Source organism: Papaver somniferum, chromosome 3, assembly GCF_003573695.1.
Source record: "Papaver somniferum cultivar HN1 chromosome 3, ASM357369v1, whole genome shotgun sequence".
Lineage (NCBI taxonomy): Eukaryota > Viridiplantae > Streptophyta > Magnoliopsida > Ranunculales > Papaveraceae > Papaver > Papaver somniferum.
In genome coordinates, this window is record NC_039360.1 from 19796607 (window position 1) to 19810487 (window position 13881).

At 36.9% G+C, this 13881-nt stretch overlaps 1 protein-coding gene, 1 long non-coding RNA gene and 1 other non-coding gene across 3 annotated transcripts; 2 read left to right on the plus strand and 1 right to left on the minus strand.

The window, feature by feature from the left end:
* Positions 1-2852: 2852 nt before the first annotated feature.
* On the minus strand, positions 2853-3782 carry LOC113359115. Its single transcript, XM_026602802.1, has one exon. It carries the CDS (start codon positions 3780-3782, stop codon positions 2853-2855), a length of 930 nt encoding a protein of 309 aa, XP_026458587.1.
* Positions 3783-6478: 2696 nt separating this feature from the next.
* Positions 6479-10493, plus strand: LOC113355449. The gene is made up of 2 exons (XR_003362463.1): positions 6479-8706; positions 9279-10493. It is a non-coding gene; the product is annotated as an uncharacterized LOC113355449 (long non-coding RNA).
* Positions 10494-12236: 1743 nt separating this feature from the next.
* Positions 12237-12399, plus strand: LOC113362545. The gene has a single exon (XR_003365791.1). It is a non-coding gene; the product is annotated as a U1 spliceosomal RNA (small nuclear RNA).
* The last annotated feature ends 1482 nt before the right edge of the window (positions 12400-13881 follow it).

Below are 13881 nucleotides of genomic sequence, written 5' to 3' on the forward strand. Positions count from 1 at the left end.
AATTTTATAATTTCATTTTTCTGTGTTTTAGCTCAAATCCAGCCGCTCAAAATATGCAATTTCTTCGTTCTTTTTTTTTTGCTGCTAACAATTGAGGATTTTATTAAGACAAAGAGTTTAAGTTGTCCAACAATAATTGTTCCTCTATAATATTAGGAGGAGCATCTGACCTGACCTTATTAACTCTAAACCTTCTACTAAACTTAACTAGCTTGTCAGCTGCTTTATTACAAACTCTAGGAATGTACTTGCATTGTCAACATTGAAATGAATTTAAAACTACTAAAACATCAAGCAAAATGCCTTCATTCTCCCATGCTATAACTGGTGAAGCTTTATTAATATAGTTTGCAATATTCTTTAGATCAGTTTCGAATATCACATCTGTAAGCTGCATCATTTTACTCCATCTGACAGCATCAAGAAGCGTCAGGCATTCAGTTTGCTCAACATCCTTTATTCCTGCATAGCAGTTTGCTGCGCATCCCCTCCAGGTACCTGCTAAGTCACGCAAAATACAAGAAGTTCCAGTTAGTCTCGTGTTGGGATCAAACGTACCATCACAATTTATTGTTAAGAAAGACATCTTGGGTGGAGTCCATGCTGCATTGGACTGTAGATTGCTATAAAGTATCTGCTGGTTTTGGACAGCAGTTTTATGCAATCTGTCAATATAATTAGCAAAGCAAATAGCTTTTCTTGCAGTAAATCTTGGCTCAGGTTTTTTGTTTTGGAAGACAGTCTCACATCTGTCATTCCATATGCTACAGGTAACCACCATATCAAGATTAATCCAGCTGTCCTCTGAGTTATTCTGCTTATCTTGTAAGAGCCATCCTTGAAATATTTCAAAAACAGAAGTATGAGGCTTTTGTAAGCACTCCCACCTGGGACTTCCATCCAGACAGCGCTTGAATAAGGGCATAAAAATAAGATATGTATAGTGCTTTCATCAAACTGATTGCACATAGGGCATTGTTAGTTGATGTATCCACAGACCCTTGCTAGTCTTTCTCTTGTTGGTAAATAACTGACAAATATTTCCAAAAGAAATGCTTAACCCTTGGCCAAGTATGCACTTCCCATAATTCTTTCCATTTGACAGCACAACCTTGAATTTCAGTTGAAACCTGAACATCCCCCAAACTTCCTCATACAACTTGTTGTAGGCAGACTTCAAAGTAAAACCCCCATGTTTTGTGAGTTTCCACATCATCTTGTCATCTAATATTGGAGAAATCCTCATTTTTATTATTAAATCCATAGTTTGTTGATCAAATAAATGTTGAAGTAGTTGCAAATTCCATTCTTTCCCATTTGATTGCATAAGCTCCATAACCCATATATAATCTTCACTGTCATTAATATATGTTCTTGGGGGTAATCCACTCCAATTATCCGTACATCCAACCAAATCTTTATTTTATTTCCCCTTCCTACTCTCCAACAGTTGTTTGCTTTTAAAAATGAGATGTTATGTTGCAGCCCTCTCCATTACCAGGAACAATCATTTTTTGGGATAGCATGTAGCAATCTGGTTGTTGGGAAGTACTTTTCCTGAATTGTCTTTGCCCATGGTTCTTCAGAATTTGTGCATAACCTCCAAGCAGCTCTGACAAGTAAAGCTTGATTTAAAACTCTCAGATCCCTAAAACCTTGTCCTCCAACATTTTTATGTCTGCCTAATATTTTCCAAGAAGTAGTATAAGTACCTTTCTTCTCATCAAATCCCCACCAGAAATCTCTTTGTATAGCTTCCATTTGTTTGATAGTATCAACTGGAATCTGTAAACAACTCATTGAATAGGCAGGTATTGTGTTATCCTTCCATTATCTTTTTCAACCAGATAAGAAAAACATTCAGTTTTTTCTTCTTCATGATAAGTGGAATACCAAGATACTTTTCATTGGGATTCATTCTTTGCACTTTCAGTCTTCTAGATAACAATCTGCAGAATCTGTTAGGGACCTTAACACTGAAGTAAACACTTGATTTATTAAAGTTTACCAATTTTCCAGAGGCAGCACCAAAACTATCAATTATCTGAAGAAAATTGTTGACATTGTGCAGATCAGCTGTAGTGAAGAGTAAGCAGTCATCTGCAAATAATAAATGGGAAATGGCAGGTGCTTCTGAAGCAATTTTAATTCCCTCTATTTTTCCATTATGTTCAGCATCTAGTAACTGTCTTGAAAAAGATTCCATAAGGATGATAAAAAGATATGGGGAGAGTTGATCCCCCTGCCTAATTCCCCTTGAAGGAGTGTAAGAGTTACAAGGTTCCCTATTTAATAATATTGAGATTTTAGTGGTCCCAATACATTGCATAATCAGTTTACAAAAATCTTCACAGAAGCTCATTTTGTGCATAACATCCATCAAAAAAGGCCATTCAACCCTGTCAAAGACTTTTGACATATCCAACTTAAGAGCAAGAGTATGTTTGTCTTCCTTTTGCCTTTGTATTGTATGAATAAATCTCTTTTGCTAATTGGATATTGTCAGAAATCTGCCTTCCTGGTACATAGGCTGCTTGTAGAGGAGAAATAATCTTACTCATAATCTTCTTCATTCTTGTAGATAATATTTTGGAGATAACTTTATATGAAGTATTACACAAAGCAATTGGCCTAAAATCAGATGGGAGTTGTTTGTTTTTTGTCTTAGGAATCAAAGAGATATTAGTCTCATTTAATTTCTTAAGAAGAAAACCTGTCTGCAAGAATTGTTGCACACTCTGGATCATACTTTGACCAACTATATCCCAATGAGTTTGGAAAAAACCAGGTGGAAATCCATCTGGTCCTGGAGCTTTCTAAGGATTCATGCTCTTCAATGCTTTTAGAATCTCTTATGCACTTGGGATACTAATACGCATTTGATTATCTTCTTCTGAAATTTCTTGTGGAATGCAGTTTAAGATATCTTCATTCCTTTCTGGGTTTGATGTTGTGTGAATGTCACTATAGTGTGTGACAAGCAAGTTTTCCAGCTCCACTCTTGTAGTGCACCAATTTCCAGAACTATCTTTTAAAGCAGCAATATGAATTCTGGACCTTCTTCTGTTGGCATTTGTGTGATGAAATTTAGTGTTTCTGTCCATTTCCATGTAGTATTGATCCCTTGATTTCTGTCCCCAAAACTCATTTTGTATATGCTGCCAATGCTCTATCTGCTTCTCAACCTCAAGAACTTGATCATTGTTTTGAGTATGCTGGATATTTTGTTGTAATTGCTTTAGCTGATGATGCAGCAGATGTATATTGCTTTGAATATTCCCAAACTTTTCCTTGTTCCATTTTGAAATAAATTGTCTAGCAAAAACCAACTTTTTGGATAGTTGGAAAGAATGAGAACCTAAGACTGGTTGATTCCAAACAACAACAATTTCAACCTTCAAAGTATCATCTCTCTCATAACATTGGAAGTACTTCCAATTTCTTTTTCTGTCACCATCTGAATAAGAAGTATCTAGCATTATTGGACAATGATCAGACCCCAGCTGTGGCAAATGCATAAGTTTTGCATCTGAAAAAGAAAGAACCCACTCTTCATTCGATAAAGCCCTATCCAACCTTGAACGACGAATTCCGGTCCCATGAATATTACCAGACCAAGTGAATGATCTGCCTGTGTAACCCATATCCTCAAGACCAGCTTCAAATATCATGTTGACGTAAGTAGAATCTCTGGATGAAGAAGTAAAAGAAGTATTTGAAGAAGAAGTATGAGGAACTGCTCCTCTTGAATCATTTTCAAAAATCAAATTCAAGTCACCCATCACAACCCAAGGTTGATTTACTTGGTAACTTAAGTCTCTGATATACCCCCATTGCTTCTATTTGTTATGAGGATAGGGAGAGCCATACATGCATGTTAAGAGACATTCATGCTTTGAAGGATCATCTGTAACTAAATAATTAAATATCCAAGTGTTTGCATTCACAACTTTAAAATCAAATCCATCTTTCCATAATAATATGGTACCTCCTGCTTTTCCTACAGATGAAACGAGTTTTTGGTTTGGGAATTTATAAGGTTTAACTAATTTAGTCACTTTTTCTAGACCTATTTTAGTTTCACTAATGAAAATAACATCAGGATTGTATATAAAAATTAGATCATGCAAATGATTTCTAGTGACTTTTTTTAGAAAACCCTGACAGTTCCAAGCTAAAACCCTCATGTCAGCTAGCAATCTAAACTTTCCAATCTCTCTATAATAAGAAGCAGTATGGAAGCTATAAACACTAGAGGAATTATAAGGTGTAAACTGGAACTCAATATGCAGGTGAAAGACTCTATCAAAAATATTAAATCTTAAGAACAAGAAAATAAAGCAAGGTTTATAGTAGACGTAGATAGAAAAGTTTTTTACCGTTATTACATGGCTTCCTTGATTTTGCATGGCATCTGTATTTGTGTTCGCAACATTAATGTTATTTGCAATCATTTCTACTCCATCCATAAAGTCAGTATGAGTATTTATGATCACATTGTCATTTCAAAACCCACCATGAACAACCAAAATGGGTCTTTGAATGGAAGGATTCGAACCATTTGTTTGTTCAGGTTGATTCCTAGCTCTCTTAGTAGTACGCTCTTCCTCAGCTGCATTTGAATCTTCAGCATTCTCTTCAACGTGGACATAATCATTATCCTTATTTTCTCCAGCATTCTCTATAGTAGCCCTTCTTTCTTGGTTCTTAGCCCTACAGTGCTCCTCATATTCTTCCGGAGTCATTGTCCTTTCTCTCAATATTTCTCCAACTTCTTCACATATCGCATCATCATGATGCACAATATAACATTTATCACAAAGGTTATGGGGTTGCTTAACCCAGTGATATCTTATCCAAATTGGTGCTCTAGCATTTATGTTCTACCATTCTCCCCTCTTCAAGGGTTTTGTCAGCTCCATCTCTATACGTACTGTGATCATATTTCCAGATCGCGGCCTGTAGTTTTTAGGAATGAGTCGATATCTTCCTTCCCAAGTCTTCAATTACTTCGTTCACAACTACTTCATGATGATGCTCTAACTGGAGTCCTTTAAATTGTACAGTCCATTCTTGCTTAGTGAAGACATAATCATTATAAGCTTTATTAGTAGTGTATTCCTGCAAAGCCAATAAGCTTCTTTGAACATTCCATGGTGATTTTTTGAGCACATCCTTCATATCTTTTTGAGAATTAAATTTGAAGACAAAAAGATATTTGCCTACAACCCTGGTTTCTCTCTTTCGATAATTCTTCCATAGCAGGTTCAGTTCATCCTTGATTTCTGAGACTTCTATTTCATCATCTGTAGTCTTAAGCTTACCAATAAGACTATTAGACCAAACATCAGCCGCCTTTCTGGCAAAACCGATAGCATATCTATCTCTTCTGATATTAGTCACTCTCAACCCTTCAGTGATCTCACTAACATTGACATTAGCGTTCTCCATTTTTTCAGATAGCAAACGATGTTGTTTAGGGTTTGTTTTTTCTTTGGGATGAAGATCAAAGCAGGAATACAAACTTTTTATAAAGAAGTTAGAGAATAAAAGATTAATCTCCAAATATCTTGTTTCTTAAAGAAATGGTCATAATAATCTAAAAATTGACTAGGATATTTTCTGCAAGCTGTCGACTGCATGATTTTAGGATAATAAATATAGTTCCTAAACTCACGGGGTGTTTTAGGCGGAAAGTAAAGATTTTGAATTTTTTGGTGTTTGACTAGGTTTGGAGTCGGTAGGCTCATTGAGTTTCTCATGAGATCATACTGATATAGGGGATGCCAATGGATATCATACTGATTGATACTCAGCGCTGAAATTAGTGTATACTGCAAAACTGCCGAATGTACTACACATCTTTTAGGCGATACCACCTGGTTTGACAATATAGTTGAAAACATAATGCATAAGCTGAACACAAATATCCAATACTGGATTAGATCCATAGCAAGTTCAGGGAAGCCTGCAAAAGAATTATAGAGCCATCAGAGAAGAATAAAGAAATCAGGATGAAAATAAGAAAACAAAAGAAAGTAAATCAAATCAGGGATCAGTTTTTAATATCCCGTTGAATCAACATAGAAACAAAAGAAAATTAAATTTGAATCATTAAAGTAAGATCTAAAAGCACAAAATGAATGAAGAAGATAGAACATCATTGATTAGTTCGAACAGGAACAAGAGAATTGAAAATCTTGATTGGAAAATCTAAAAAATCATTGAAATTTTTTTGGTGTGTTGACTCCGAGTTTTCACCCGATTCGCAGAGCTACATACAATAATTTTTTTTATGAATTATATATTAGTCATTTGTTTGAAGTTTTTGCAAATACCGAAGCCATTCTTCATTCTTGTGGAACTACAAGCTATTTGCTCGATCCATGTCAAGGGCCGGGCCACCAGTTTTTGGAGGCACCCGCTACTCTACTAAAAGCCACCAAACACACATTTCACTCCTAAAGAGCGTGATCTTCGAGAAAAACAAGAAGAAGGAAAAAGCAGAATGCCTCACCCCCTTTTGAATTTTTTCATTAATGGAAGAAGAAAAATCATGTCAACTAAACAACATCGATGATCAAGGAGAAGGAGAACGGGATGATGGAAAGAGGAGGGGCAAGTGATGATTATCATCTTCCTGAGGAAGTGATGATTTAAACTTGAAAAGTATTCTGACGAGATTACCAGTCCGGAGTCTAGCAGTTTGCAGTTTCGTCACTAAGTACTGGTACAATTCAATCTTTAAAAACTCAACATTTTCTTTGATTCACAATATTCAGAACAAAAATAAAGAATTTCTAGTCTTAAATCTGGTTAATTTAGCCAGAGGAGTTCACTTTTTCAGTTTATTAGGGCAAGAAAATGGGGAGGGTATATTAGAATGAAAATTCTCTTAGATATGATGTTCCCACATATATATGAAATTGTAGGTTTCTGCAATGGCTTAGCTTCTTTGAAGCTAGCCATGGCACCTAATTCTAGTAGTGGTGTAATAAGTGTCCTTAATCACAACAGGGGTGAAGCACTTGTCCTCCCTTATGTTTGTCCTACTGGGGGATACATCTTTTTGTGTCATGGTTTTGGTTTGGATCATCATAACAAGCGTACAAGGCTGTAGCTTTTTTTTTGCTTCAGAAGCCAGCGACGAGTTTCTTTGCATGGTCATTACAATTGGATTTATCTCATGGAGAGCGTTAAGGATTAGTACTGCTGATATCTCACCACCACCGAGTTCTCCTCCATTTCCTAGTCGAATGGGTACTAGAGTTTCAAGAACGATATGTAGGCCAGACGCCTTTTGTGGGGGTCATCTTTTTTGGAGGACAATGAACAAAGTTGGTAATAATGATGAGAAGATTGAAATGTTGCTCTCATTCGGCCTCCACACCGAAGAGATTCACTTCATTCAGCTCCCGACTGAATGTACTCTGATGACAACACCGACGACTGAGCGTCACTATTGGCAGATGATCATCTTTTGGAGTTTAAAAGGATACCCTTGTATTGCACATTCTGAGAGGATGACAACAAGATCCAACAATATGGATCATCGTGGCCATCGTTGTAATCATCAGACTGGTGTTTGTTGATGTTGTTACGAGGTTCATATGTACATATTGAAGGACAAGACAAGCAAGTATGGTCCGGGGACGAAACTTTCGATGTTCAGGTTATGGATCAGGAAGATTTACTACCAACTTCCCTCTGTTGCTTAATAAAAGAAAGAACTCCTCTCTATTCGTTCTTAAACACTTCTGCTGCTACGCCTCCTACACGTATATTGACTCTCTCCAATCAGGTATTATTGTATTGGTTCAATGGGGAACGTCTTATATTCTATAATTTGCAAGAGAAACGTCTCTAGGTGGTGGAACGCTCCCGCTCCTATCGTCGTATTTTTCAAACCAAGATGAATAAAAACCTAGAGCGCGGAATTGGTGATGATGATAATATTTAGTGCCCCGTCCATGAATTATCAGCTGCACGCTCAGGTGGAGAACATTGTTTCTCTGGAAACCTTCATTCCTAAAGAAGCTAAAACTAGTGTATGTGGTAGTGCTGATGAGCTGAGGCACCTTGTCAGTAACAACCTAGTGACAGGATGGCTGGCTTCGAGAAAAATACCACACACAGCTTATGCTTTCACTTAATTTGTTTGTCCTTTTTCAGTTTTCTGTTCAGACTACTAATGTTCATTGCAGTGTTGTTTATCTGTTTATTTATTTCCTAAAGATCCATGCATGAAACTGAATAGACATTTGCAATTGCTAATATTCTCACACAGGTTTATGATTCTATTCACATTGATTAGTTATTTGGATGAAAGCAATCACTATTGCAGAATATATGGAATGTGATTTGTAGTCCTAAGGAACTGTTGATGTCTCAGTTGCTTTCACGTCTTACTTTGGTTGTACCTTGCCTATTCGAGGGTGTGATGCTGTGCACTGTTGAGATACATAACTTTAGCTGTCAATAGTTTGTTATGTAAGTTTATAGCAGTTATCATGATTATTAGATGACAGTTCTGTTTGTACATATTGTTGGGACTTGAATTCTCAATAACCATCTATGTTCTGTCACAAAACACTAATCTTCAATCAGTTATACAGTGCTGCTTTTTGTAAAGGTTCAATGCTTTCGTGGTTCTTCTGGTTTGTTTGCTTGGTACGGCTTACTTTATGCTTCAGCAGGACCAGTAAGGTATGGGTAATTTTAGGATACAACTATATATAATTCCAAGCAAGAGTTTCTACTTTCTTATAACGTTACCCATTTTGTCTGCACGAGCATGAATTGTATGTATTGTGACTAGGGCGTCTCTTTTGCAGTTTCTAAATGTCACTCAGGTATTGCCCATTCATATCATTTGTGAAGGAAAAATATACTTATTTAAATCTTCATTTTAAATTCGCATAGTCTCTGTTACTGTATTGTTTTGAGATATGCTTGGAGTCATAACAGCAATATCAGGGTTTAAATTCCTCGGGATGTCTATATTTGACAGGGTTTCAGATGATTTTTGGCGTCCTTAAACCTAGATAAACCATCTGTTCTGGATATATAGAGTTTCTAGACTTTGAAACACTGAGCACCCTGGTGAAACTGAAGTGATTTTTTCTTTGGATATTGTGCTGTTGTTTTAAATTATATCCTCTCAGGCTGCATCTCATTTATGCAATACCTTGTCATATCTCGTATTTGGTCAGATCTATATCCTTCATTTTGAGTTTGAGAAAGGCATTAAATTATTTCCATCATTTTATTGGTTTCAGAATATGTGGTTACTGCATCCTCGTCTATTTGGTATCGAGCTTTTGAAACACTCCAGTTTCCTAGTGACTCAGCACACACTAAAGGCCACCACCTCTTTGTGGAAGCAACCACCTCCTCCTTGCCAGTATGGAGAACCACACTCGTTAGACAGATGTGTGCACCATCACCTTGTCTCCACATACTGGTTTAAATATGCATTTCAAAATTCTACTTTGTGACCCAAATCTGGTTGCTTTTGTGTTGCACTACTGCGATTGCCTGGCGCACCCTACCAAAACTAAAGAAAAACATTGCTATTATGCTGCTGTGGTGCGGCTATTAAAAACTGCAATACCAGAAAAACATTTGTTGTTCTGGTATTGCTTTTTGTATCCAAGTTTGACTGATTTTGTTTCAGGAAATAATATGGAGACTGAAAAAAGATGATGTATATTCTTTTTACCTGAGTGCTTGTTTGTTATGGTCTATTTGGAAGGCAAGAAATAAACTTCACTTTGAGAAGATCGTCCCTCATATTCCAGCAGTGATCAACGATGCTTACTCCTGGTTCTCCTTCTATTTCTTCGCTGAAGAGGACATTGATATTCCTGATCAACAAGCTCCAGAGATCACTGCCATTTCCACTTCTTCTCAAGGCTGGTTTGCTCCTCCTGAAGGTATCGTCTAGCTGAATGTGGATGCAGCTGTGGGTTTAAATAATCATGCCGGTAACTTTCTTGCTGCCACTTCTGCTACAATCCCCTACAAAACTATCCCATTGGTGGCAGAATCTATGAGTTTCCTGGCAGGTCCTGAACTTGCTCAACGTCTACAGCTGCAACGTATTATCATTGAAGGAGACAGTCTCATGTACTGAATGGCGTTTCTTCTTTCACTCCTTGGAGGATTCGTTGCTTGGTGGAACAGATCAAAAGTCTTGCAATTGCAAATCATTTCATCTCAACAGTGTTCAGATTCGTGAAGAGAGGAGCTGATGAAGCAGCTCACAATCTCGCTTCATATGCTTTAGAGCATAATGTCCAACAGGAATGGACATCTTCTCAACTCCCTTCTTGTATTTCAATTTTTGTCTCCTACTTGTATCATTTTCTTTGCTTTAAATGAATATGATATATACCTTTTTTTTGGTTTATCTTGCATATTTTCTTTGTATCCCGAGAGGACAACTCTTTATTTTTGTATTTGTATCCAAATTGCATTATCGACTTCTACAGGCACCCCCTTTCGAGTCGCAACAAAATTATAAGTTTTTGTCATTATGGTGCATACAGCTTGTTGCACCGATGGCAACAGTGAAGAATTTCAAATCAAGTTGATAGGTAATTACTTTGATACAACTCATCTCCCTTGTCGGGCTCCAAAACAAAAGAAAAAAAGAAAAAAAATGTAAGCTTCAGCATCAGGCAGCTGTGAGGCACAGTTAAGGCACGCATTGCCAACAGCCAGCAGGATCAAACCACAGCACCTGTACATTTAATTTGCTGTTCGGCTTGAATGAATTTTAGTATAAGAAGCAATGTAAACGATGGGATATTTCGAGTGTGGGACTAAATTCTTAAGTGTAAAGATACTATTCAAAGGTCAAAGCTCATTTTCTCTATAAGAACCCAGTGTTACTGGTTCAACTCCTCGTACTACCATTTTTTTTTAAAAGAAAAAATTTATTCCCTGCCATTTTCTTTCATTGTAAGTAAGACTCTCTCTCACTCTCATCCCTTGATAATAGAGTGAATTTGGGGTCGTATTATGGTTAAAAAAAGAAAAGAAAAATGAAAATCCTTGTCAAAATGGTACTTAGTTTGGCTCAAAATATGCGGAAGCTTCAACGGAATCAGTAAACTTAAGACTAGCTGATGCACAATCCGTTATCTTGCGACAAATGTTTCTTATTATGCTTTCACATCTCCTAGATGTCAGTAAATGTTGCTTCCAGTCAAACTATCATCCCATAAATAAGATGATAGTGCAACACTTACTTGTCAAAGCCCCCACGAACATATTAGCTATGAGACCATCATATGCTTCTTTTGCTGCAACTCGAGCAGTTTGAAGCTTGCAATCCAAGTTATTAGGCTGGGAACGGAAGGACTCGAAATTCAGTCTGTTCACCAAGTCAGCGCGCGTCATATACTATGTCCTACGTACCTACCTACTGGACTAGATCATGGCAGCCTTCATTTTAATTTCATCTTCCAGTTTCCTCCCCTCTTGTAACTTCAGTAGGAAAATCTGAAAAAGTAAATATAAAAAAAAAAACAAATCTAGTGCATGAATTACCATCTTTATATATCCAACTGATCCTTGACAACAACCAGAAAAGAAAACTGCAAGATAGTTTTTCATGAGTTCAGTTCACCTAGAAGATGCAAATGCTTTGGCACATTCTCTAGCTAGCTACCTCAGTTTGCATTCGCTAACATCATCATACCTATGGCGGAGTGAACTTATTATGTTTAGTCCCAGATGGATTATTGCCAACTAGCAATTGCAGGTTCACTTGATCAGTCATATGCAGCAACAGCATGGAGACATGAGTCATGACTGGTAATGTTGAATATTATCAAGTTTTGGTTCATTTCATATCACTGAGATTGGAGCTGGTAATGTTGAGTTACCTGACTATCTTGACAGTTTGTTGCACGGAGGCAGTCATACTACAGCTTTCACCCAGAAACCTTTGATCTCTTCGATGATGTGGTTCTCGTATGCAAAGGAAAGACATGTAACATGGTCCGCGAGACACAGTTCTTGATTTTGTGGTGGTCAAAAGCGATCATCCCAAACACGGATGATGACTTTTGCCCACAGATATGGCGAGAAAGACATACTGCTTTTGGGCGCAGTGCTTGCAAGAAGATTTTGCAAAATGAAGGTATTAATAGTACCACATCTTTTGGGCCGAGTAAAAGATGAAGAAAAGAAACCTATAAGATAAGCTTGACATGCAACCAGGAACCATACTTACCTGGACGGGGTCTATGGCTGATCAAGAAGGGTCATGGCCTAGGTTAGCGACTTCCATTGCACTTTGGAAGGGCGCTCGCCTAAGATCTCCCCATTGAGGGAGAGTCTACGTCATAATTTGTTCCTGAGGGAGGAACGCGTATGCGCGGCCTCCTGCCAATCTAGAAAGCCAAAATTTTATAAGATCATTTCTGTTCTAGGGAGAGTCTACGTCATAATTTGTTCGGTTCCCCGAGATCATTTCTGTACAGCTTTATGGGATGTAGGCCTCGGCCTTGGCCTTCTGTGGTGGTCGTGCGTTGTCTGACAGACTCCCAAACTTTTTTTTTCTTCAACTTGTTCTACCTCTCTTTGTTTTACATTGTATTGTGCCTGCGGTGGAAACTCTTTCACCAGCTATCTGAGATATATATGAAATCTGAGACTTTTAGGCAAGTTCAAAGCTGAAATGATGATGGAAAAATCTACAAGCTTCTTATATCATTTGCAAGAATGTTCTGATTACAACTGAATGGATTTTGGAATTGCTTTCATTGTAGATGAATGTTTGTCAACCTATGCCGCGATTACAAAGATTCTGCGTTCGATTGCAAAATGCTATTGTCATGGTTAGCATTCTGAAGAACAAAGGAAGCTTAATTTTTCGTTTTCAACATACACTTGTAGTACAACGCTGACAAAAACATTCTGGAATGTTGCTTAGTTGTTCACCTTGTATGTAGTATTTCGGTTGCTTTTAGAACATCAACTGTTGTCCTTGTAAGCTAAATCTCCAAGTTTTCTAGTTTTTCAAGTCCTACTTGTGTTCTCAAATCCAAATATTTTGTAGCTAAGACTTTGTCCAAGTCTACTTGTCTGTGCTTAACGGCAACTAGAAGTGTTACAGATCCGTTCATTTGACAGATAATTTACAGTTCCGTTCATTTAGATAATTAAGATTGGGTTTTTACAAGTGATGGTTTGATGTGATTGTAGATAGTGATAAAAGTGGTTCGATTCTCGGACTTGCGAAGGATAAAATATAAATTTAAATTCTAAAACAAAAATAGAAAACTCAAATAAAGATGATGTTGTTATCAATATTAAAAGAACACTGAGGCTAAGATTCCACTATTTTCCAAGTTCAAAGTGATTTAAATCCAATATTTATATTTCTTTTTTCGTTTAATTTGATTCTAAGATGTTACAACAAGTAGATTTTTAAAATAACAAGTGTAAATCAAAAGCATGGGATATCAAAAACCTAAGTCCAAGCATATACCATCAATGGAAATCACAATTGTTGAATAAAAATCATTAAAACAATTCTCAAACAAGGCAAATAATCATATAAATAATTGTAATAAATAAGATAAATACAAAAAAACCACTATTTATTGGAAAAATAGCTTCCTCTATCGCCTCAACAATGGGGTTTAGCTCCTCATATCAAAAACAGGTTCAAAATATTTTTCCATTGCTCAAAAGGTGTTTTCAAAGGTGAAGAGACTCAAAGGGAGTAAAACAGTTCAATCGCAACCTTTATATGTGTTGCAGATCGAATGTTACAAGAGAAACAAAAGGAATAAGACTGCTACAGTAACGATAGAAGCGAAGTGCTGTAGAACAACGACAGTGTTCTGCGACAGTTGGGCGTGG

Bases quoted from the DNA above. Each gene is read 5' to 3' on its own strand.
- LOC113359115 (XM_026602802.1), bottom strand. From the start codon at position 3,782: ATGGGTGACTTGAATTTGATTTTTGAAAATGATTCAAGAGGAGCAGTT.